The sequence below is a fragment of the Apis florea genome, unplaced genomic scaffold (genome assembly GCF_048593485.1).
Source record: "Apis florea isolate Af1SG1 unplaced genomic scaffold, ASM4859348v1 contig_2350_pilon, whole genome shotgun sequence".
NCBI lineage: Eukaryota > Metazoa > Arthropoda > Insecta > Hymenoptera > Apidae > Apis > Apis florea.
The window spans coordinates 258,080-284,484 of record NW_028256565.1 but is presented as its reverse complement, the minus strand read 5'-3'; the positions used below and the strand labels follow the sequence as shown (position 1 = coordinate 284,484).

General features: G+C 36.6%; 4 protein-coding genes across 6 annotated transcripts; 2 read left to right on the top strand and 2 right to left on the bottom strand.

The window, feature by feature from the left end:
- Positions 1-94: 94 nt before the first annotated feature.
- On the top strand, positions 95-2,931 carry Cdk8 (cyclin-dependent kinase 8). 2 transcript variants are annotated; one of them, XM_031918230.2, is made up of 11 exons: positions 95-357; positions 716-818; positions 969-1,079; positions 1,189-1,329; positions 1,422-1,611; positions 1,685-1,799; positions 1,890-1,988; positions 2,096-2,168; positions 2,239-2,336; positions 2,423-2,528; positions 2,590-2,931. In XM_031918230.2, the coding sequence occupies exons 1-11, from the start codon at positions 230-232 to the stop codon at positions 2,785-2,787; spliced, it is 1,362 nt and encodes a 453-aa protein (XP_031774090.1). In that variant the 5' UTR covers positions 95-229; the 3' UTR covers positions 2,788-2,931. The 2 variants fall into 2 exon arrangements, with proteins under 2 accessions (XP_031774090.1, XP_086760311.1); XM_086904185.1 differs by having other exon boundaries at positions 95-414.
- A 399-nt stretch (positions 2,932-3,330) lies between these two features.
- Positions 3,331-19,954, top strand: form3 (FH2 domain-containing protein formin 3). Its single transcript, XM_086904182.1, has 26 exons — positions 3,331-3,537; positions 7,268-7,368; positions 7,458-7,573; positions 8,127-8,286; positions 8,380-8,413; positions 10,444-10,585; positions 10,677-10,856; positions 10,923-11,306; positions 12,352-12,540; positions 12,607-12,668; positions 12,733-12,921; positions 13,034-13,205; positions 13,281-13,388; positions 13,503-13,573; positions 13,719-13,845; positions 14,057-14,309; positions 14,443-14,564; positions 14,625-14,766; positions 14,859-14,993; positions 15,090-15,240; positions 15,418-15,545; positions 15,614-15,739; positions 15,811-15,968; positions 16,093-16,459; positions 16,544-18,129; positions 18,203-19,954. The coding sequence occupies exons 2-26, from the start codon at positions 7,302-7,304 to the stop codon at positions 18,473-18,475; spliced, it is 5,442 nt and encodes a 1,813-aa protein (XP_086760308.1). The 5' UTR covers positions 3,331-3,537; positions 7,268-7,301; the 3' UTR covers positions 18,476-19,954.
- On the bottom strand, positions 4,728-5,566 carry LOC116414863 (uncharacterized). The gene is made up of 2 exons (XM_031918234.2): positions 5,099-5,566; positions 4,728-4,945 (listed from the first exon to the last, which is right to left on the bottom strand). Exons 1-2 carry the CDS (start codon positions 5,487-5,489, stop codon positions 4,728-4,730), a joined length of 609 nt encoding a protein of 202 aa, XP_031774094.1. The 5' UTR covers positions 5,490-5,566.
- On the bottom strand, positions 19,441-25,936 carry shd (cytochrome P450 family 24 subfamily A member shade). Of its 2 annotated transcripts, XM_086904184.1 has the most exons (12): positions 25,824-25,936; positions 25,097-25,411; positions 22,839-22,969; positions 22,138-22,269; positions 21,788-21,986; positions 21,512-21,699; positions 21,248-21,446; positions 20,991-21,153; positions 20,721-20,887; positions 20,543-20,621; positions 20,253-20,450; positions 19,441-20,152 (listed from the first exon to the last, which is right to left on the bottom strand). In XM_086904184.1, the coding sequence occupies exons 3-12, from the start codon at positions 22,957-22,959 to the stop codon at positions 20,045-20,047; spliced, it is 1,554 nt and encodes a 517-aa protein (XP_086760310.1). In that variant the 5' UTR covers positions 22,960-22,969; positions 25,097-25,411; positions 25,824-25,936; the 3' UTR covers positions 19,441-20,044. The 2 variants fall into 2 exon arrangements, with proteins under 2 accessions (XP_086760310.1, XP_003696746.1); XM_003696698.4 differs by lacking the exons at positions 25,097-25,411; positions 25,824-25,936 and adding an exon at positions 23,559-23,683.
- Positions 25,937-26,405: the final 469 nt, after the last annotated feature.

Below are 26,405 nucleotides of genomic sequence, written 5' to 3'. Positions count from 1 at the left end.
ATTACAATTTTATTGGCTGAGCTGAGAATAATACTAAAATAATAAGAAAGATCTAGTATCCTCCAGTATAGGACGAAAAAATACATTGAATGTTAGATCTATTCTGTACCTCGTTTGTGGTGGTATATGCAAAAGTTGATCGGTCTCTTTATCTATCTATATATATATATATATGTATATTAAAAATGTTTGTTTATAGTTGATAAATATCTCAGTAATATTAAATATCATGGATTATGAATTTAAATTAAAAACTGACACAGATCGAACTAAGGTCGAAGATCTTTTCGAATTTGAGGGATGTAAAGTTGGAAGAGGAACTTATGGTCATGTCTATAAAGCTCGCAGAAAGGAGGGGTTAGTTTTTCTAACCTAACATAGAAGATTTAATATATTAAATTATATTTCATATCAGTAAGAATAATCTTTCATTTTTCGTAAAATATACAAATTTACGAAGGAATATTTTCTGTTATTAGAAAATTGTAGCTTTTATTTAAATATTGAAATAAAATTAATTTTTGTACATGTTTTGGTTTCTTGTACATATCTATGGTTTCTAGAATACTTTGTAATATATATATATAAAATAATTAATTTTAATTATTCTAAATATTAAGCATTATATAAAAAATTCTTATAACAAGGCGAAAATTCTTTTCATTTTATCCTTTTCACTTTTTGCAATGATAATGCATATTTGACATTTGAATAGTGTACCAGATAGCGAATTGAAATCTCGACCAGACACAAAGGATTTTGGCCTTAAACAAATAGAAGGTACAGGCCTTTCAATGTCTGCATGTCGAGAAATTGCAGTAAGTATTTATTTTATTCTTATTAATATGCATATTATATAAAATTATCATAAAACCATTAATATGCATATTATCCAAAACTAAAAGCATAATACATATAATAATATTAATTATTTTATTATAAATATTTTGACATATGTGTTTCTATAGTTACTTAGGGAACTGAAACATGTAAATGTGATTACATTAATTAGAGTCTTTTTATCACACATTGATCGCAAAGTATGGTTATTATTTGACTTTGCTGAGCATGATTTATGGGTATGTTTATATTTCTTATTGAAGTATTTCATAATTGAATTTAGTAATTCAATTTCATTAAATATTTTCTAATTTGTTAAACATTAATAATTTTTATTTTAATCTGTAGCATATAATAAAGTTTCATAGAGCAGCAAAAGCTAATAAAAAACCTGTTATGGTACCAAAGGGTATGGTAAAGTCTTTGTTATATCAAATTCTTGATGGTATTCATTATTTACATTCCAATTGGGTGCTTCATAGAGATTTGGTAATTTATTATTATATATATATAGATTTATATCATACATATGTATAATATCTTATTTTTATTAATTTTATATTGAATAATATTAAATTTAGAAACCAGCAAATATCTTAGTAATGGGAGAAGGAAATGAAAGAGGACGTGTTAAAATTGCAGACATGGGTTTTGCTAGATTATTCAATGCTCCTTTAAAGCCTCTTGCAGATTTGGATCCAGTTGTAGTAACATTTTGGTATAGAGCACCAGAATTACTTTTAGGTGCTAGACATTATACAAAAGCTATAGGTATATTTTATATATATTTAAAAATTATAATTATCAATATATATTTTCTTTTCAAATATTTTTTTTATTTTAGATATTTGGGCTATTGGTTGTATATTTGCAGAACTTTTAACTTCTGAACCTATATTCCACTGTAGGCAAGAAGATATCAAGACTAGTAATCCATATCATCATGATCAATTAGATAGGTAAACAAATTATTTGATATATGCATTAAATATATAAATAATATAGAATATAATATTATAATAAAAATAACGATTTTCATTAAAATTTAGAATATTTAACGTGATGGGATTCCCATTGGAAAAGGATTGGGAAGATATTAAAAAAATGCCAGAACATCCTACATTACTTAAAGATTTTAAAAGATCAAAGTTAGTATCCTTTTAAAGACAGATTTGTATGCATATACCCATACATAAGAAATACATAAATCAAAATTTTTAATTTAACTTTAATCGAAATATAAATCTTCTTACAGTTATGCAAACTGTTCTCTTACTAAGTATATGGACAGACATAAAATTAAACCCGATAGTAAAGCGTTTAATTTGGTATGATTAAGTAAAATATTTTAATTCTTTTTAAACTTATTTTTCAAATAATAATATTAATTTATTTCAGCTTCAGAAACTTTTAATGATGGATCCCAATAAACGAATAACCTCCGAACATTCTATGCAAGACGCTTACTTTCAAGAAGAACCATTGCCAACACAAGAGTAAGATTTTAAGAATTTAATCATGATTTAAATCGTATATATCGTTTGCTTTTAAACCGAATCAATCTATTTAAATAATATTGTAGCATATTTGCCGGTTGTCCTATTCCATATCCTAAACGAGAATTTTTAACGGATGATGATACAGAGGAAAAGACTGAAAATAAAGCACGACAAAATCAACAACAAACTGTGAGTATCATTAACTTGGATAATTTATATTTTTCTTTTTACGAATTGTATAAAATTTTAGCAACAAAATCAGCAACAACAAGGAAATGGTGATCACAATCATGGACAAAATGCAAAACGAGTGAGACTTAATGGTCCTCATGGAGCTCCAGAATTTCATCAACATCAAAGTCATGCAATGACCCATCAACAACCTCCAGGAATGGTTTATTCTACCGCACAACCAACGCAACCGTCAAATTTCCATCAACGTTTTTAAATGATTCATATAAGACAATTAAATTCGCCAGTGAACAATTAAATTATTAGTCTACCAATTTAATTGATTTCTGTATCAATGAACAGACGAACAATTTCTGTATATTCACAATATGATAATATAATTTTATTTATATATTGTGTATATGTATATGCGTTACAATGTGTATTTTTTACACTTTACATGCATTTCATGTATATGCAATATCACATATTCGCAACATTTACTAATATTACAAAAAATGATATGTCTATTTTTTACGTCTTTAATGAACGATATCAGTAAATTTGAAATAATTTGATGAATGTAGATAAAATTAAGAAATCTTTAAAAAATTAAGCAACTTTTAAATATCCTTATGTTTATATTCGTCGCCATTAAAACGAACAAAGCGTATATGAAATTTTTATGATAAAGAAAAAATAAACAATTATAAGTGAAAAGAAAAAGTTTGAAAATGGAAAAAAAAAAAATGAAAAAAAGAAAAGAATGCGAATTGTAAGCAGTCTTTGCTCATCGTCAAAGATGACAAAGAATGAAGTTGAATCGAACAGAGAGAAAGTACGCATGCGCGGTAAATCATTCCATAGCAAGGTGGCGGCCAGTCGCGCGCTCCTGAAACGCAGTTTCCGCGAATCGGTGCTTGACGAAAAAAGTGTGCGTGAACCGCGTGCTACCGCAATCGAAATGCCGATCAAACTACGGACCATTCATTCGCCAAACAACCTGTTGTTTAAATGAAAATAAAAGGTGAGAGGAAAGTTTCATCCAACAATTTATGCGATTCTTTCTTTCGTTCATCGTCTTATTAATTGTTCCATTAGTCTCTCGAAGCGAACACCTGTCAAACGTATTCGCATCTTTTTTTTTTTTTTTCGTTTTCTGAATGAAAGATATCACTCTTCATAACAATTGTCCGTATCGTTAATATTAGTTTAAAATATTTTTTTTTTTTTAATTCTTTTTTGTTTTTAATAAAACGAATAGTGCATGAATTATTTCCAATTTTGATCGAATAATCCCGCAATATTAAAAGATCTCTCTTGCGTAATAAATAATTAAACAAATTTATCTAATGTCATATTTATAAACGATTTAATATAATTTATTTATTTATTGCATTGGCTCGTCGAAAATTAAAATTAAAATAATGTTTCTTTATGATTATGATTTTATAAGCGAAACATAAATAATAATATTTCGTGTACTCTCTATATTGCGTAATTAGAATTCTCGAATCGATTTTTTCTTTAACAGAAGATAGAAATTATTCGAAAAAAAAATAGAAGAAAGCAAAATTTTGAATTTTGAAAATATCAAGAAGCGTGATAGATGTATGAGTAAAAGTAGGGGAGGAGGGAACAATCCTGACCACTATAATCCAACAACCAGTCGGGGGCCATGACCACGTTGCGACAAGGTAACCGCAATTAACTCGTATCGATATATTAACGGAACGATTTGAAATCCTAACTGTTTCCGACAACTGTTTCGTTTGCAACAACAGCTATCGTGAACACGTTAAACGTTAAACGATATGTGTGTAGGTACACATGGATGTATCTACATATTTCTAATGCAAAATAGTCGAGATACAGTGTCAATCGATTCATCATCGACATAAATGTTCATGTGCAGTTAGGAATCCCAACAACACGAAACAAAAGAAAGAAGAATCGAAGGAAAGATCAGCATTTCGTTTTGCACAAGGACGTTCAGAATATACGAAGGCAAACGTGACGAAACTGGTAATGTTGTGTCGTGGTACAAAGATCAGTGTGAAAGATTTTATTCGAAATTATAATAATGCGATGTAACAATCGAATAATAGTGGAGCATCTTTATCTTTGACGATTAAAAATCGCGTTAATTAAAAGGTTTTTATTATTATTATCGATATTAGAATGTAATAATAAAAATACATGTATCGATTCGACAAATTATCGATAATCGATAAATAGTATCGATTCGCGAGTAATATTTTTAACATTCGTCTCATCCTCGTAGAAAAAACAATCAATCATAGATGATTTCGTTGATCGTTTTCCGTAGGTAGTTGTTACGAGGTCATATGAATCAAAAAGATTCAGGATATCTCTAACGTACAAGAGTCTATACATGGAGATTTCGAGATGGCCTCTGTCGATATACGCCTTCTCTAAAAGAACGAGTGGAATCAAGGTATCCATATGATTCAAAAATGTCGCGACAAATCACGTATGTAATTAAAATTACATTCGTTGATCGAACAATGATTTACGTTATCGTTTTAATGGTACGCATCGATTAGCGATGAACTAATTTTTATACTTTTTCGCCGAAATATTGATGCATTCATCGATCCACGAATTATGATCTTTTTGTCGTTTCGATTCGAATCGCAAACATGACGTGTCCGTACTTCGTATCGAATTCTCTTTTCGGCGACGAGGAACGACATTGACGATGGTCGAAACTTCTTTTGTCGGTATTGAGAGAGACGTGGGAAGAGAGGCGAGCAGATTGTCGGTGGACATATACATATACTTACTTAGGTTTGCGTATTCATACGCGAAAGAGAACAAGAACGAGAACAAAAACGAAAGACAGAGAAAAGAAGCGAGGTCAACAAGGTACCCGATATGGTATCCTACGAGCGTCGAGAGTGTTATTTTATGTATATCTATGCCTAAATATACACGAACACACGTAAATTCGTACATGCATTCGTAAGATCGTCTCTAATATATGCGATCGTATTATACGTAATTTCATATCGAATTTTATATTCAAAACTTCATTCACCGTTTCGTTTTGATCGAATTCCATCAACAGTTTTCGAACTTTATGAATTTTCATTCGAATCATTTATTTAGAAATTTAAATCATTAGAATTAAATGACTGGAACATGTATAATACGCTTATTAATTATAACGCAGTTAACTCGAGGGAATAATCTCGATTAGAAATATAGGATACTTTCGATTATATTTATATTTTCTCAAAAAACGCGAACGAAACCGAACGAAATTAAAATCGAATGTCCCGTACGTTTCTTCCTTTTTCTTTCTTTTCTCCTTATTTCAATAAATCGAATCGCAGCCTTCCTAAGATGGCTAGTGCCACTGTAAATGCAGACACGCAAGTGCGAACTTCGAGGTCGTCGGTAGGTACGATTACAGGAAGCACCAATGACTTAGTACGGCTGCAGCAAGGCGTACCAGCATGAATCACTTTTACCAGCCTCTACCACTCGCGATATATTCGGAAACATGTTCGCGAATCGTATTTACTTACAATTAGAAGCATATTCGTTCTCGTTGATTCTTTGTTTTTTATTTTATTCTCTCCTTTCGGATTCGTTTACATCGCTTGAAATGTATATTGAGCTATATCTGTATGTATGAACGTATAGCTTTTTTTTACAATCGGCTAACTTCTGCTCGGTCATACGTTGAAAGAAAATTTGTTTTTATGTTTTATTATTTACATATAGACTAATCGATGCCAAGCTACCTAATCACGCGTTGTAAGCCCTTAATAATACATACATATATATATATATTCGAGAATCTATTTTTAAACATGACTAGAAAAAGAGAGAGAGAGAGAGAGAGAAATATGCGCATGCATACGATGACGCAATTCTATGGGTCTTTCCCCTATATTTCCCTCTCTCCAGTTCTTTCTCTTTCGTCCTTTCACTCTTTCATGCTTCTTCATCTCTCTTCTTTTTATTGCTCCTTCTCTCTCTCTCTCTTCTCTCTCTTTCTCTCTCTGTTCCTTTTACTTCTCTACAATTGTTCCTCCTTCTTTTTATTCACGTCCTCCAACGTATTCCTATATTCATGGACATACGAAGCAGAAGATTATTTTTCGATATCGATTAAATCTCGTCGAATAAATCGATATCTTGATCGTATAATATTTATCATTGTCGATATTCTTTAAAAATTGAATATGCTCCTTAAACGTATACAAGATATACTTATTTCTCTCTTCCCTCTCTCTCTCTCTTTCTCTCTTTCTTTTTCTCAGCGATCTTACTCGTACAAGTTTAAGTATGTGATACGCATAGAAAATAGTATGACACATTGATTCTCAATCAAGACCTTGTTCTAACTTTATTCGTTTTATTTCACGTTAGGAAAAATAGAAATGTAAAATCGAAATAGCGAGATATGCACGTAAGTACTTATGAATTTACATATGTATGTACGTATATTTTCGAACGATGATCGGCGATGACTCGTTAAAAATCGTTGATCCGTAAATACGACAATAGACACGAAAAACACTTTGTCCTAAATATCAATGACCGTTACGAAAAAACTATTGTTCCTTCTATGTTATATACTCCTTATACGTTTATACATTACGTTACGTATCTACTATTATCTATATTATTATATATATATATATATTATTATTATTATTATTATTATTATAATAAGAAAATATGGAAAATATCGAAATTAATCACAATTTCGTTTGTTTCAGATTCGGGGCAGAGCATTTTCCAAATGTTGTCAATATGGATTCCCACGTTGGTCTCGACTATATCGTGGATAATCCTGATTACTGCGTCAAGCTTGCCTCGGGTAAAATTATTCAACGTTCTCGATAGCTCGAATGTCGGATAACCGGCTCCGATTGCATCCTATTAATCGCGTATCTCGTTAAATTTCAGCCTTGGACACCGCTTGTCCCTCGGTGAAGAAGCAAGTGGTAGAATTGCTTTCGGCGTTGTGTGTTTATAGTCAGGATGGAAGGCAGAGGGCTATCGATACCCTTCACGCATATCAGGTGATCGAACTTGAGTAACAAATTCGAATATAATAAGGATAAGGTTGATTTCGTTCGTTCGTTCGTTTTTTTTTTCTCTTTCTTTCTTTCTTTTCATTCGCAGAGTAATAAAGTTATTACCGCAAAAAAAAAAAAAAAAAAGTTGGAATTTTTATCTCAGAGGTATAAGGTAGCGTTTAAACGCAAGGTTGCCGTATATCCGTTCGATACGTAGGTACTTAACGCAGAAAGCGAACCCGCATGCTAAGCTTGCGTAAAAGTCACAGTTCAAGGTCTTCCTTCGACAAACAAAAGAACAATATACCGATATATCATTGGGTTGGAAACCTCCATTCGCGACACCACTAGCCTATCTATGTTACGTACATTCTGCGCCCCACCGAGTTACACTATGCCATCACACTTTTTCCTCGTCAAATTACCGCTTTCTAATCTAATCTCTTCTTCGCGATGCCAAAACTAATGGAACGTGTGCGAATGTGTTTTTTCGCCGACGATGCTGTCGTTCTAACGGACAAACAAAATAATAATCGAACGATAACACGAATTCCAGAAACGAAAAAATGAACGATATCGTTTACGAATCGTGGTAGAAGAATTGCAAAACGCAACCGGCGAAGATTATCGGACCGTGCTATTGGCATTCATTAATTGTTTGGTCATCTCTACCCCGGTGCTGAAGGATCGCATAAGAATCCGCAACGAGTTCATCGGTTAGTATCGAATCTATATATATATATATATATATTATGTGTAAGGAGGATAAGAAAAAAGACAAGGATAACGCATATTTATTTCGTTCGCAGGTTTGAAGCTCCTTCCGATTTTGAACGAGCTGCGGTGAGTACTCTACGACGACCTGGATTTATGAAATTAACTGATTAACACCTTAACATCGTTGAATAATAAATAATAATGAATGTTACGAAAGGGCGCTTTATTGTACCCACACCTTTTCATTCGCACCCAATGCAACGTTAATAAATCGTCGTACGCAACTAGCCAGAATTATTTAAACTCGGATTCCATCCGAGGATCGGTTGACTAACTAAAAGTAGGCATTCGTTCAGCCTATGCGATGTAAGACTGTTGCATGCACTAATCTAATCATCGTGTTTATTCATTCGATGCTCGATCGGTATATCTCGCTACATCGATACCGATCGTTTCCTTTCGTTTCCATACATTATTCGCGTTACGTGCGATCTTCAGAGAAGATGATCGTTGCTATATTCAGGGATATAGTTTTCCGTTTCTATATGTCGTTCTATCATGATAAACGAATACGCACGCGACGCGACAATATCGATCGACACGAAAACGAAGCGAAAGTTGTAGAAACGCGATAAAAACCATTGGATTGGAACTACGAGTATTCGCATCGAATCACGATACGCGAATCTCTCTAGCTTTTGTCTTTTCTGTTTAGAGAGTCTCTCTCTGCGAGTCTACAGGAATAGTACGATCTGTCATTCCTTCGCGGGATGACGGACGAGCAAACTATTCTTGATCGAGCAAAACCAGTCGCACAAGTCGCTTTAAATATCGTTCGAAATATACATCTATAGATCGAGATTTATGAACGAAAAAAGAATCGATATTCTCGATACCTTCTAGAATACTTCGATCGACTCGATCAAACATCGCTTCTTCGAGCATCGTCTTTTTTCCATCCTACGCTTTGTTTCCAAATTTTTCCTCGTTGGAAAAATTCGTTGAAATGAAACGGGGTAGGGAGGGGGGGCAAGGGGAGGGGGAGGAGAGAGAGAGAATATAATCGCGAAAAGAAATCGCGACGAAACGAGAAAACGATGGAAACGATAGAATTTCTTTTCGAGTTGCTGGTCGAAAGATCGAACGATTATCACCGGGGAAAGAAGGCGAAAAGGAGGCGAGGTGGGAAATGGCGCGCGAAACGGTAAAGAACAAGGGTAAAAAAGGAAGAACCGAAATACATAGGTGACTCGAAGGGAGAGAGAGAAAAGCCCGAATTAACTCTCCGCCGCGAGTAAACTCGTGTCGCGATGAGACGCAAGCTATAGCTGCACGCCAGAGTATTAAACTGGAACGAGCGCGACGCGACGCGACGCGCCATTTCTCCATTCGTTTCGATATTTACACGCATAATTCGTTCGAATTGTTCGAGATTTTCTAATTTTTTTTCTTTCTCTTTTTTTACTCCTTACTTATGCATACGACTCGAAAGAAAATATCGGTCGAATATATCGGTTATAAGTGAGAAATATTTTAGCGAACCTGTTCCACGAACAGGTTGAATCTAATTTGAATATAAAATGGTGTTTTCCGTGGTATTTTAAATTTCCATTCCATACAGTGACGTATATCGACGTGTATCGAGAGTGTGAAATCGAAGAGAGGAAAAAAAAAATCATCGTATTCGAAACGCAATCGAAGCTCACGTTGGTTGGGGCGAGAACCGAGTAAAGTACGATAGATTTCTAACGTTCAAATACTTACTACTCGTCGAACGAATTTTCGCGCACCATCTCCACTCGACACGCAAATTCGTTTTTCTTTTTTTGTCGTCAAGTTTAATCCTCGTATGTTACATATACGTATAATACTTATTTCTACCGTGTAAGAACCGAGAATTCCGTTCGAAACGATGCGATGGATGGGTACACCATTGTGAAAGAAATTGCACGTTTCGAAAGATTCTGCTTCGAAAGGATAATTTAACAACGGAAGCAGGAGAATCGGTCAGAAAGGAAAATAGGTAGGATAGAGATGGAAATATAGAAATTCCGGAGGAAACATGCGTGTCGAGCGGGATAAAAATAGAATCGAACACCTACCTACCTAAGGGCTTAAAATGTACCCGGATCAGGAAGATGATGATTTTCTTGCAGGAAAAGCCACGCACCGGATCTAAGGGTACAGCTCGATGTTTTCGACGATCAGCGAGAGGCTGACGAGGAATTATCGAATCACGGACCGCCCGGGATCGATCTTTCTTCCCACCTGGACGTTTTTTACGCGATATTTGGACAAGTAAGAATCGAAGATGGTCGAATTTATTAGATTCTAGATCGTACGTTTTTTTTTCTTTTTTCTTTTTTTTTTTTTTTTTCTTTTACCTTAGATCGCAGACACGCCCCAAGAGATACCATTTCTGAGCATTCTTCAACATCTATTGCGGCTCGATCCGAAAGACGCTGCCAGCGATTTGGCGTGGGACACGGCGGAAACGTTGGTTCACAGAGCAACTCTGTTGGAGAATCGAGAAGACGCTACCAAACTGTTGCGCTCGCCTAGCCTTCAGGTAGTATAATAAAATATATCATATCTCTGATCTTAATAAGATGAACGTTGGATTCGATTTCGATAGGCGAATCTCTGCTGCCACTGTCGGGCCACCGATCAAACGTGCGGAACATCCCGAAAAGCGTCGTTATCGGTGAACAACTCGCCGGCACCCGTGCCACCTTTACCGCCCCCGCCGCCACCACCCGCCCCCTTCGTCGATCGAAACCAAAGCAACTTCTTCCAACCACCGCCTCCACCTCCCCCGTTTCTTGCCGGGAACGCGACGCGTGCCGATGCATCGATGGAACCACCGCCGATCCCACCACCGTTGCACGTGTTACCTATCGCCCGAGTGCCCACCCCCGAGCCGCCCAACAATCACGCGAGGCTGTTGCCGCAACAGGAAATACCCACCCCCAAGGCAAAAATGAAAACCATCAATTGGAACAAGATACCTAATCACAAGGTGATCGCCTCCTCCATTATTTTCTTTCCTTCTTTCTTTCTTTCTTTCTTTCCTTCTTTCTTTTTTCTTTCTTTCCTTCTTTCTTTTTTCTTTCTTTCTTTCTTTCTTTTTTCTTTTTTTCTTCTTTCTTTCCTCCTTTCTTTTTTCTTTCTTTCTTTCCTTCTTTCTTTTTTGTTTTTTTTCTTCTTTCTTTCCTTCTTTCTTTTTTCTTTCTTTCTTTCCTTCTTTCTTTTTTTTTCTTTTCTTTTTTGTTTCTTGTTTCTTTTCTTCTTTGTTTGTTTCTTTCTTTCCTTTTTTTCTTCTTTGTTTCTTTCTTTCCTTCCTTTTTTCTTCTTTGTTTCTTTCTTTCCTCCCATCTTTTCTTCTTTCTTTCTTTCCTTCTTTTTTTCTTTCTTTCCTTCTTTCTTTCTTTCCTTCTTTCTTTCTTTCTTTCTTTTTTCTTTCTTTTTTTTCTTTTCTTTTTTGTTTCTTGTTTCTTTTCTTCTTTGTTTGTTTCTTTCTTTCCTTCCTTCTTTTTTTCCTTCTTTCTTTCTTTCCCTTTTTCCTTCTTTTTTCTTTTCTTCTTTCTCTTTTCCTTTCCTTCCTTTTTTCTTTCTCTTTTTTATTTCTTTTCTTCTTTGTTTCTTTCTTTCCTTCCTTCTTTTCTTCTTTTTTTCTTTCTTTCCTTCCTTCTTTTCTTCTTTTCTTCTTTCTTTCCTTCCTTCTTTTCTTCTTTCTTTTTTTCCTTCTTTTTTCCTTTCTTTTTTCTCTTTTCCTTTCCTTCCTTCTTTTCTTCTTTGTTTCTTTCTTTTCTCCCATCTTTTCTTCTTTCTTTCCTTCCTTCTTTTCTTCTTTCTTTCTTTCCCTTTTTCCTTCTTTTTTCCTTTCTTTTTTCTCTTTTCCTTTCCTTCCTTCTTTTCTTCTTTGTTTCTTTCTTTTCTCCCATCTTTTCTTCTTTGTTTCTTTCTTTCCTCCCATTTTTTCTTCTTTCTTTCTTTCCTTCTTTCTTTCTTTCTTTACTTTCTTCGACGAGAATTCAATTCTCAGACGAGTCCTTCCCTCCCAGGTGATCGGAAAGCGGAACATTTGGTCCCTGGTTGCCGACGAACACCAAAACTCTCCAATGGCGGATATAGATTGGGCGGAAATGGAGGGTCTGTTTTGTCAACAAGTACCTCCCGTGTTACCAGCCACCTCGTGTTCCTCCCACGGAACTAACTCGGACGCCGAGAAACGACGAAGGGAACCGACCGAGGTATCACTTGAATCTCTCGTGCTCGATTCGTGACTCTCTCGTTCTTCTACTCGTTCATCATTTCAGATCGCGCTTCTCGATGGCAAGAGGAGTTTGAACGTCAATATATTTTTAAAGCAGTTTCGAAGGTAAGAGGTTAAATTCTCATTTCTCCTCGATCGAGGACCGATTGAATTGAGAAACGATTTTCAGCTCGAACGAAGATATTATTCGGCTCATAAAGGATGGAAGCCACGACGAGATCGGGGCTGAAAAGTTGCGTGGCCTTTTGAAAATTTTGCCCGAGGTGGACGAATTAGAGATGCTCAAGAGTTTCGACGGCGACAAGTCGAAGCTCGGAAACGCCGAGAAATTCTTTCTCCAGCTCGTTCAAGTACCAAAGTAGGATAAAAATTTTTCTCTAATTTTTCCATTCGATTAGATTAGAATTTAAATCAATTGATATGAAAATTTCATTTATTTCCCCTTTCCTCTTCCCCTCTTCCCCTCCCAGTTACAAACTGCGTATAGAGTGTATGCTGTTGAAGGAAGAATTCGCTGCCAATATGAGCTATTTGGAACCGAGTATTAACTCGATGATTCTAGCGGGTGAAGATTTGATGACGAACAAACCTCTTCAAGAAGTGTTGTACATGGTTCTGGTAACTGGAAACTTTCTCAATTCGGTACGAAATGGAAAACGAGAAGATTGCCCGAAAAGTGGAAAAATAGGAATGAATAATGCGTGATAAATGTCGTAGGGTGGTTACGCTGGGAACGCTGCCGGAGTAAAATTGTCCTCTTTGCAAAAATTAACCGAAATTCGTGCGAATAAGCCAGGAATGAATCTTATACATTACGTGGCTCTGGTAACGTACACACAACACTTTTCGTTCACGTTACGTTATTATAAAATCTCTTCCTCGTTCGTATCTCGAACGTTGTTTCTTCTTACGTTGTTGTCACGTTGTTGCACGTTGTAGCAAGCCGAAAGAAAGAGGAAGGATTTGTTGGATTTCGCGAAGAACATGACCACGTTGGAGGCTGCCACGAAGTAAGTTGTTGTTGTTGTTGTTGTTGTTTTTATTTCGAGAAAATATATAAATAGCTCGCTCGATTTCGAAAACGTTATATCTAAAACAACGTCCTCTCTTTTGTCCTTTTGTCTCACGCTCGTGTCGACGTTCGATGATGCGAAGGAGTACAACGGAGCAGTTGAACAACGAATTTAACGCACTCGACACAAAGATAAAAAAGATCAAGGCACAGATCAATTTCCCTTCGACGGAAACCGACATACAGAAACAGATGGCACAATTTTTACAGGTATTTTTACAGATCGTTAATCGTACTTAACCTAACATAACCTAAATTTACTTCATTATCGTTTTTATAGAGATAGAAAGATAAAAAGAAAGAATCGGTCTACTAACCAATGAAATCGAGAGAAGAGGAAAAAAATTGTTAAAAAATTTCTTTCGTTTTGAAATTTATTAATGAGGAAAATGCAAATCGATTGTTTTTCGTGCGGTTGTAGATCGCGGAACAGGAGATGAGTCAGTTGAAACGAGACATGGAAGAGCTGGAAACGTTAAGGCGATCGCTCGCCGAATTTTTCTGCGAGGACGGTAACACGTTCAAAATTGAGGAATGTTTCAAGATATTCCATCAATTTTGCCTGAAATTCAACCAAGCTGTCGCGGAGAATGAAAGGCGTAGAATTCAAGAAGAACAGGTACTGGCAAGGCGCAAGCAACGAGAAGAACAACTTTTGGCTAAAAAACGATTATGTACGTCTTTGTTACATGTTCCTATTACGAATTCTCTTCTCTCTTCTTTTTGTATTTCTTTTCAAAGCAAATAAGTTGATTAAAACGATACACTTCATATTTTGTATATGTATACATAATATATTTTTTACAGTGACCAACAACCAACAAATCGAGGCGCCAATCTCTGAATCCGAATGCAATTTAATCAATTACGATCCTTTCGATTTTGCCACCGGTTTACCTCAAAGGAATTACAGTCGTAGCGATATTAAGGTATTATATTAATTTTTACATTCCTTTGTTCGATCCCTCTTCACGATCCCTCCTTTTTAGATGAAAAGACTGCAAAACGGTATCGTCACTTCTGACGAAGATGTCTCGATAACCGGATCACCCAATATTCGACGACGTTTAGGTTCTTGTTCCGGTGGAATCGTCGATCAACAATCTACCAAAGAAGATATATACTCGCCAGGTATCCATGACCAAACACGCTTTCCTATCGAATCGTTCTCTCTTCCTTCTTAAATCGTTTCGCAGTATAATATTATAAATTGTTTCTCACAGATGTCACGCCAAATGGTACTCTTCGACGCCGAAGAAGTCGAATACCTTGCGAAGACGACGATGGTAATTTAATGGACTTTTTGAGAACGTCGGGGCAAGATGGAACTCGTGAGAGAAAATCATGGGGCAGTTTAGGTACGATTATATTATTTTGTTCGAATTTTTTTTTGTCTTTATTCTTTATTTGAAAATTCTATCGTGAGAAATTTTGTTTTCTACGAATACGAATAGATCGTTCTTGGGCGAGAAGAGCTCGAGGACAATCTCGAAGAAGCGATCTGTTAAACGCCGACTTTTCCATTGATCGCGAAAGACCTAATTCTCCGTCCCCCTTGATCGAGAGCAAACCTTTCTTACAAGAAGAAGAGACGAAATCTACAGGGTAAACGACTCAAATATATATATATATTATACGTGTGTTAACACATTACCGACGGGAAACGAGAATTCTCGTTTTATCGAAACATACGTTACCGACGGGAAACGAGTATTCTCGTGGAAGTTTTATAAAAATGTCTGTCGTTTATACGTAATGTTAATACGTATACGTATCGAACAGGAAAGCGTGGCGGCAAAAAATTGAGGCGTGGTTGTCGGAGAATGAAAAAGAAGATCGGGCAGGAGAAGAGCTTCAAAGGAAAGCAAGACAATTGCATCACGCGAATCGACGATCTTACGAAGACTCTGGTAAATATTGGTATACGTGAAACACGAAATTTCTTTCAAAATTCTAATTCAATTTCTTCGACGAATAGAAAGCGAAGGCAAGACGAATGCTCAGATCGAAGCCAATTCCACGCGCGATGCGTATTCGGAAGTTTACGATTGGCGTCCATCCGTCGAAAAGACTGACGTAATGCGCACGATGGAAGCTATCGAAGGTAGTCCATCTTTATTTATTCTCGTATTTTTTCTCTTTTCAAATTCAAATTCAAACTCGTTCTCTTTCCAGAGGCTGAAACGCACCCATCGCAAAAAGATAAATCTCCTTGGCGAAAATCCAGCCTGAACGTACCAAACAGCATGGAAGAGACTGATCCGCGTTATTCCCGTAGGCTAAGATCGAGACTGAGCGCGGAGAACGTTTTATCTTCTTCGAGCACGTTGCAGGCATGTCTGGTTGCATGGCATCGTATTTTTTTTCACGAGAGAACAGAAATTCTATTTTCCTCTCGAGACGATAGTCGCAAAAGGGGAAGAATCGATTTTCACTTTTGCCTTTTACCTGTTGCAGTCCATTAAAGAGGAAGAGAGAAAGAAGAACAAGATCAACGATGCCGCGAATAATCCAACTTCTCAAGACGAATTAACGATCTATCTGCGACAACCTTACGGCGACTCTCAACTCGGCGGTGCGAGGAGATTTTCTTCCAAGCTGAAGAAAGGCGCGGACGAGGAAAAGATGATCGACAAGATAGAGATCGACTCCGATAATATAGAAACACCGCCGGCTACGAGAAAACTATTCAGCCCGCCGAGAGAGGTGAAACCGGTCGAGAAGGAGCCGTGCAAAAGAGAACGTTGCAACGGTTCCTTCCAAACCAGAGATTTCAAGAATACGGCGGGAAAAAGTGTAAATAATAACGCCGATTTCGGTACAGGTAAGGCCAACATCGTGGCTTTTCAACGAATCTTTCCCCATCCAAATCCTCGTCGACTATCTCTATCGATCTTTATCGTTTCAGGTAATTTCGATCGTTATTCGTCGGCGAGGAGAACGCGAAGGTACAAAAAGAACCAAGAGAACGGCGCGGAGAAAGAGTCGAAGGTGGTCGATACCGATTCGTTCGGGGAGAAACCGGCCGAACGCCCGCACACGCTTCCATTGCCGGAGGAGGAGGGGCGAGGGAAATGTTGCCAAACGTCGCCTGTTTGGCAAGAGAAATCGAAACGGCAAGATACGTCGAATTTGTTCGATATAGATACGGCACTGGCGGAGATCGCTCGTTCCGGGGAGGATCTTCAACGACTGTCGCGGCCGTTCACCAATCGAAACTCGAGATTACCGGTTAGCCAACCGTCGGCCGTGATCGCCGTGACGAACACCGTTCTTAGCCCCGTGATGCAAGAATCCAGGCCACGTGAGCCGTCTTTAACCGTTCACGCGGAAAGAGCGGTGACCAGTCGCGAGCGGCAGAGGAGCATGATCGATCCTAGTCAGGTGAAAGAGGCTATCAGTTTGACCAGCAATCCGCCTAGTCAGGTGAACGAAGATCGAAACATCTCGATCTCCTCTCGATCGCGACATCAGCCCGCCGAAGACGAAATCGATCTGGCCATCAAATCGAACGGTTGCCGAGAAAACGAAAGTTCGAACGAGAATATTCACCGCGTCAAACGCTCCGAATCGACGCCGCTTCGAAACCAAAATAAAATAACGCGAGACGCGCCGCAATCCAACCACGATGGCTCTGTCTTTCATCCCACTTACGCCTCATCCCCTCATCCGAATGTCCCTAACGCCACCTCTCACCACTCTTTCTCCTCGTTACCTCCCACCGGTAAAGTTCGAGATCAAGAGATGAACGACGAGGGTTTCGAGGAGACGCAAAGTTTAGTTTCGGAAACCCTGAGTCAAGAGACGTCCTCTGGAAATTACGAAACGGACACCCATGATTCCACTCGATGCTCGCCGGCCGAATTACGTTACGGTGGAGCCGATCCCAATAATCCTTCGATGATTCGAACCACTATCGATGTCAAATCGTTGGTTGACCACGATTCGACCAATCCGATTGGCAATCCATTGAAGCCGACGAAAACGTCTGCCGCGCCATCTACGATCAAAGCCAACTCGATCAAGCACACCGTTGAAAAATCTAGCTTTCTCCCGAAACGAGCCAACAGTTTGAAGCGGGATGTTGGAAAGACGGAAGCTATGCAACGAAATTCGAGTTCGAAATTCGAGTTCCAATCGACGAACAACAACAACAACAACAATAATCATCAAGCGAGAAACGAGGTGGAACGTTCGGGATCGAGGAGCAGTCTTCGCAGTTCCCGAAGCTCTTTGAACAGCGCCACGTCTGTGAACACCGTGCGAAATTTAGTACCGAATCATACACCTCTGCGCACCTACACGTCCGCCATTTGTGCATTGACCAATGATCTGCGAAAAAGCCCATCTCACAATCCGTTGCCATTGAAGAGCAACGAGAAACGTCGTACGAATCCACGTTCCACGACGATCACCAGAATACCCGCGAGCAGAAGTAGTAGCAGTGGAAGTAGCGTGGGTCCGACGGCGAGAACTGTTCGCAAATCTCTCGGGGTAAGTAATTCCATTTCTCTCGAAGATTTCATCCCCTCCCCTTTTTGAAACGAGAAAATTTGTTTCGTTTCAGTCGAGCATCGACGCGCAAAGAAGAAACAAAGGAGGACGAGTGATCGCTTCGCGCAGCAGCAGCAGTGGAAGCGGCAGCAGTGTGGGACCGTTATCCGCGTCGTTGAGTCGCGTCAATGTTGAAAAAGCGACAACGCCGTCGCCTGCTAAAAGTAAATTGATTCATCCGAGAGCCGGAGCGAAGAATCACAGTTTCATGAGGCCGACGGCCGCGAGCGTGAACAAAGGTTCTATACCTAATTTACCGAGGAGCATCAAAAGTTTGGTTAAGTGAAGAAATGAAGAAAGAAAAGAAAAGCTATAGTTGTAGACGTCGCTGTAGCTTTATATGTATACATATGTACATACCGTTTTTTTTCTTGTAACACGTTTATTTTCAAAGAGTTTATATTCAATGGGATTGACCCCCTTGATTTTTGAATCACGTTCACTTTGACGTAGTTCGGATGATTGACACAAAAAAAAAAAAAAAAAAAAAGAAAAAGAAAAAAAAAAGAACATCGATTTCACAAAAGACATGGTTTTAAAGGGCATTTAACGAGCTGCGATACAATCATCTTAAGATCATTTCGAATTCATATTTCGTTGGAATATGATGTGCGTATATTAAGTGTAATAGCATTTATTCGAAGAAGAAGAAGAACATTCGATTTCGATAACGAAATTTATGTTGATAGAAAAAGAAACGTTATAAAATACGAAAACGATCCTTCTGGACGGGCTGGTTGAAAATCATGGTCGAAAAATCAAATAAGCATCACGCTTCGAAACGTGCAACTCGAATACCATGTTCGTTAAAATGTTAAACACGTACTTCATAATTCATAATTCGAAATCATCGTTGAATTACGAGCAACAAAACAATGCAAAAATATAACTTATATTCATCTTTGTCTATATTTTGTGAAAGTTGCGCGAAACGTCCTATAATTTATAATATATTCTAGCTAATGTATCGATAATAAAATTGCATGCGCATATATCATAGAAAGTTACTAATAATTAATTTCGCTGCGCGCGAATGTTATCGATAACGAATAATAAATAAACGAATAAACATTGCATAACAATTGTTCGAAAAAAAAGAATTTTATAATATCTTTAAAGAAGGGGAAAAAAATTTTTTAAATTTTTCGTATAACGATTAATTGAACTAATAAAATTTGAAAAATTTTTTATTAAATTTCGTTAAACTTATTCGAGATAAGAGATAGGGAAAAAATTCATTTTACAAGCGAATTTTTTTTTTAATGGAAAAGTAATTTATTCCAGTAACGAATCAACCATATGATTCATCGGTCATGCAACGAGTATAAAAAAAAATTGCCTCGATCGTATTCGATCTTCGATATATTATCTACACATTTCTATTGTTGAAACAAATCTCTTGTCTCTCTAACGCGTCCTAACGTATACTCTACTTACTACTATATTATTCGATATAACATAGATAAATAACAATAAATGCACAATCCAATGCGTCTATCATCCATAATGTTCAAGATCGTATTATTCTTGTATTAATAACGCAACGTGACCACGTTATATGGAAAAACATTGTAAAAAAAGAAAAGAAATCGAAAAATTTAAATAACAAAGAAAGTAAAACAATTTCAAGCGCTTACACCCGCGTACGATTAAAATATTAATTATTAGGTCTATCCTTCTCGTAAATTTTCTGTACAATGCGTAGAATAAGTATTTCCAATACGATAAATAATTCGATTTGAACAAAATTTACTTACAACAACAAGTGAAATTGTTATTATTATTTACGAATATAAAATAACAATAGGTAACGAGAGTAACAATAAAGCTAAACTGGGGATTTCGATGACGAATTTCAAGTACGATCGCGGAAACCAAGGGAGACCGGGCCTTTTGGCGCGAGAATAAATTCAAATTGCAAATCGAGTTCTTCGTCCACGATGATCTCAAATTCTCGTATAATCTGCAAGGGAAAAGATTATTGACGTGTATGTGCGTGTGTATATATATATATATAAATCTAATGAATCCAAGAATGTGATAAAAAGAAGAAAAAGAAGAACCTTTGCCAAAATAAGCTGTAACGCGAGATCGACGAATCGTTTACCCGGGCATATTCTCCTTCCAGCTCCGAAAGGTGCGACTAATAACGGCGAATGGGGACTGGTAGGTGTCGTCCACCTCTCGGGCAAATATTTTTTGGCGTCTTTGAAATTTTCCTCGTTCAAACCTGCTATCCAAGTGTGCAAAAGCACTACGGTCTACGCGGAAAATAAAAGGGAGAGGAGGAAGGAAAAATAATTAATTCGTGATTGCAAACTCGTGATAGGAATGGATTGGAATTGTTACTTACTCCCGCGGTCAAACGATAACCGCTAAGTTCGATAGGCTCGTCCAAGATGCGGGCGATGCAAGTTGTCGTTGGAATCAATCTGAACGAACGCAGTGCAGTGAAAAAAAAAAAAAAAAAATTAAAATTGATCATTTTTTAAGAAAATTAAAAGAAAAATTGCTCTCTTTAAGTTACGCACCGTAGAGATTCGGTGATACACGCGCGCAAATACTTGGCTTTCCGTAAATTGTCGATGGTCAAATCGCAACCAGCCGGTGCCAACGCGTAGGTTTCTTCGTAAAGTTTGATCTGTACGGCTGGGTTACGCCCAATCAAATCGAAGAGAAACACCAAAGTATTTCCAAGCTGTTGGCGAGAGATCGTAAAAAGATGGTGAGAAGAGATAAGAGAAAATACGAACGCGACGGTTAGAAGAAGAATAAAGTGTAAATATTGTGTAATATAATACCGTGTGTATACCAGCCGCTATAAAGTCAACAATGGCTGCTTTCTTGTCGCGTACATCGAGATTCTTTTGTCTCAGGATGGATTGAAAAACGGCCTCGACCGATTCGTCTTTAGCGTCGTCTCGTTTCTCCAGTATAGTGGTTTCGACAATCTCCGAAATGATACTGAAATTGAACGATATCGCTTGTACAACAACGTTGAGAACGCCGTTTTTCAACGAATTTTCAATCCGTTCGTTCGATACCTGTCCAAACATACTTGTATATAGCGTCCTCGCTCTCTATCAGTTGTTTGTACGCACAGGTTGGTAACAATTTCCAAAGCGGCAATCCGTAAAAGGCGTCCCGCGAGGCGGTGAAGTGTATCCTGACAGCTTCCGCCAGTCTCATCGCAAGCTCGCTACTCGAGTCAGGTTTCAAGAAACCGAGATGTCGACCCAGGATCAAAGTGCAGGTACCTGGACCGAGACCGATAAAACCGAATAGAATCGATAATCTTGGATCGATCTCGGATAGATCTTACTTTCCAATCCCATTTTATAGGCAAGCTCTTCGAAACCTGTCACTTTGTATCCGACCCTTTGACGGCGGATCAACTCGATGAACGAATCCGCGACGATATTCAGGGCCGGGAAAAAGCCAAGGACAGTACTGGCAGCCGTCAATTCCGATGTAAGAGCTACCCGAAGATTGTGCCACGTTTGTCCTTGTCTATCGAATTTTATATATATATATGTGTGTTGGTTCGTGTCTTAACTACGGAATCAAGCGTTTAGAAGAACGTAAAATTACTACTCACTCGTTGACCAAACCGAGATTCGTGTAACGATCCCGGCGTGTCCGCCGATAATGAGATATCACCTCTTGCGGGGGACGAAGCGGATACCTGGAGTTTCGGCGGATGATAGTCTCGATATCCTGACGGGAGAAGACAGAGATCATTGGAAAATTCCACAATGCTTCTTCTTTACACAACGCGCCATATCGTTGGTTCAAATCTATTCTTGAATCAGAAATAATCCGCCATTTTAAAATATGTGTAAAATTTTAAATTCATTCTACAAAATTCTAGCAAAATTTCAAATTTCGTTCGTCGAAATCGTAAATAATAAAAGAATAAACGCGTAATATCAACGGTAAATTTCTTACCTTTGTAAGCATCGTGTATCTTGTTCAATTTATAGTGACCGATGCAAGAGAATATCCATCTGGTCCCAAAAATCGGTAAAGAAAACGGTCCTGGAACGTTGGATACCGTTCCAAACTTCCCTTCGGTTGGTGCTGTTAACCATCACGCAAACAAAAAAACGTAAAACGTTTGCCAGATAATCTAACTTTCTCTATACGAGTCGAGCTATTATATTATGCACATTTTGTTATATTTTGTACATTATTGAACATCATAATTTCTCGTGTAAGGGGAAGAACGTTAATCTTCTTGAAAGATTAAAAAAAAAGGCACGCAAGGTCGATACAAGGTCGTCCGTCATACGAATTTCGAGCTTACGCTTAATTGGAAAGGGAACGCACGTGAACGCGCCCTGTTTCGAAATCAAGGTCGTTCATACACGAAACATCTTCTCTTCTTTTCTTTTCTTTTCTTTTCTTTTCTTTTCTTTTCTTTCTTTTGCCTAACTTGTGTATTCGAATCTATCGTTTTCATCGAATGAAAAAAACCAACGCTATTCTACTATACGCAAAATTACATACATGTATAATATACTATATCACGAATGCGTGCACGCTTTTTATATTTTTTTTTCTTAATTATACGTGTAAAAATTTACGTGTAAATATTTCGTTTCAACGTGTGAAACGTACTAACAACATTTTTACTTGAATTTACTTACCGGTAGCTTCGTGAGATGTAGCTGTCCAAAACCACCATGCCGGTCGATGGCTAGTAACGAAGATCAATATCGTCAAAAGAACTGCCGCGATTACTTCAAACCAAGCACTCGAGAGTAACATCTCAAAATTCCTATGAAAATAGGGCAAAAATTCTCCACTTATGAATATCTCTTTTTACGATTCGATTTAACGGGAATGCCGAGATACTTTTGTCTTTATAATACAGATCTTTAAACAAAAACAAGTATACATCGTGTATATTAAAATTCTTCAAATTTTTAACTTTGTTTCGACTCGACAAATAATTATTATTTTCGCAGACAGTTTGTTATCTGAACAATGATAAAGAGATTATATGAAAAGCGGGTAAACTCGGCATATCGATGTAATATATCGTATATATATATATATATATATATTTCTTTCTAACTCTATTTCACACACAAATATCCACAAATATTCCAACGATCAAACCGCGTCTCGTAATATACGAGGAACAAGTAGTTGAGAATCGACGTAAAACTCTTAGATCCAAGATAGGTAGGGGATTCGTTCGACCGGTCTATGGAGAACGATCGCGAAGCAGGGACCTGATAGAGAGAAAGCTTGTTATGCTTCGATCTATAGTATGTAGAAGTAAAGCGCGTGTTATTACTGCTCGCGGAAGGAGCGCGGATCGCGATAAATCCAACTAGCCAGTTAGCGAAAAAATGACGCACCACTGCTCCTTCGAGTCCATTCGAAGTTGACTGTCCCAGTGTTATTTACGGATCGCAAGTTTCTTCTATTTGCAGTAGCATGATAACGCGTATCGTCACGATGACCCTGCTCTCTCTTTGACTCGCTAATCTCGAAGCTGTTACACGGATCGAAGAGAAAATGACTAAACACACGTCCCTCATCGCGATATAGTATTTACGATACATACATGCCGATTTTTTCGACTTGTATATGTGTCTCGGTCTAACGATGACGATTATGATCCTTTACCAAAACACGTAATTTGACGCGGTTGGATTCTTCAAATATGAATATCTTTCGTTAATTTGATATATCGATCGTTTCAACATGAACTCGAAATTTGTAAAATAATCGTTTCTCCGGTTTCTTCTATTTATTCTTTTTCTCTCTTTTTGTCTCTTTCTCTCTCTCCCTTCCTCCCTACCTCTTTGTCTTTCTCTTTCACAATTATTGTACAAGCAAATAAAAATTATTTTGATAATCATCGATCTGTTATGAGATGTTTAAATTTTACAGAAAGTTATAGCATCTTTCAATAATAATTTATATTTTAATTCCGATCATTAAACATTATTTACTTAAAGACTCTCGTGTTTCTTTTCTGTTAGCGACATCACGGTCGGTTAATACCTAAATATTCGAATAATCTACGGAAAAATCATCGGTTATGAAATATCGCACAACGAATCAAAAAGAAACATTATTTTCTTTGATACGCGTAATAAAAGTAAACTGAATGCATATTATTTCATTAGCGCGACCTATATGTCGGTCAATTGAATATTTAGAGTTTGAAAACTCTCGAATAAATAAGTTTATCTAAATTAAAGTTATCTAATATATTAGTATTATCGAAATTACGATCTTTTAATCTTTATTATTATTATGGCTAAATTTAATTTGGAATTGAAATATCAAAATACAATATGTATACATATTTATGTATACATATTTCTTTTTTCTATGAACAAATTTTGAAACTTACGATTCATCCGATAGATTAGAATGATTATCGCATAGTCTGGTTCGGATATATATTTTTTTATTATTTCGCAGAACGAATATACATCGATTTTTTTATCGAAAATTAAATTCAACGATTCGATGAAATTAGTAAAATAAGAAATTTATTAGAATAAAATTTATGATAAATTAATTTTATCGCTTGCGCTATTTAAATAACGATTATATTCAGATTTAAAGAAACGTAAATGTTTTGATTCGTCATAATTGAACTAAGCAATCCCGCGATATAAGTGGTATTAATTATCACTAGAATCACAAGTTCACACGATTCACATTAATTATTCTAAATATGCATACTGTTTTCTTTTAGATTATTTTTGTTCACATAAATTTGAAACAAAAGGACGTATTTTCACTCATCAACATTCATGAACATTCATTTCGATGAACCGCTTACAACCGGAAATTCGATGGATTTATTTAAATTCGCGTATTCATATTACAGGTAGCGATCAACCGGTAGATAAAAACGAGACGTTCTTATACTTACGAAGGGTGCGCGTGGTCTGAAGTACAGTTAAAAAGAGACACCAAACATCGTTGTGTCGTCGTCAAGATGATTGTAATGGTGGCAGTAGCAGTAGTAGTGATGGTGGTGGTAATAGTAGTTGTGGTGGTGGTAATACAGATGGTAGTGATGGTGGTGATGATGATGATGATGATGATGATAATAGTAATCGTGATGGTGATGATGATAATAGGCTATGATATATATTATTATACAAGTAGCAGCGGTAAAATCAATTGTAAATCATGACAATATTGATACGGGTAACTTATCATATCAATGAATAATTCCATAATTCTATAATAAAAAAGAAAACAAGTATATTAAAATAAATTTAATCGTAATTCTTAAAGATTCTCTTTCATTGAGAAGTGAGGGAACAAGAATTAACCATCAAGTTCACGTTGAACGAAGAGAAGTAATATAAATGAAACTAATAAATAAACGAGAATAAGGAGGGGTTGAAAGAATCCAATGAAACATGATCAGTAATCATGTTTATATATACGGTTATTACTAGTTTTGAACGATCATCGGTAATACACACACATATATATACATATATACATATATATGTATACCAATTGAAACGGAATAGAAATAAATTTAAACAGAACGAGTCACGAGCATTAATTGTCGCTATTTGATATGCTATTTAAATGTTAACAAGTATAGAATTTGTCATCAATTGTTTTATAATTTTACACACGAATTGAAACAATTTTCGTTATATTCAATGATATTTTATTTTCCTCGATTTTTGTTCTATCAAAATTGAATTAATCAGATTAGAAAAAGCAAAAGTTTATTCATCTTCACACTGCACACTCTGATTGCGAGAGCACTTCTTATGTGCTTCGTAGTCCGTTTCCACGCTTCACCGTTCCTTTTGCTGGTCCAATACAACGGTCCGATCCCCGGCATCTTCGACGGAGGGAGTAACTTTGGTGGGGATTTCAACTTATAGTCAGCACGATATGTTCGGCAGATGGCGCGATACCTTGTCACGATTCTTTCCTGACGAACAAACGCGATAATTTCATGTGACAACCGGTTACATCCAAATTAATATTTCCTTTTTTCTTCCTCCGATTCTTTGAATTCATTTTAGTACTTTTACTAACTAAGTTTTTTTTCATACAAATAATTATTATATATATATATATATATGTATATATATATATATATATATAACATTGTACAACAAATATTCTAAACAAGTTATATATAAAATATCTTAATTAAATTTATCAAGTAATTAAACTAACGATTATAATATAATTATTGATCT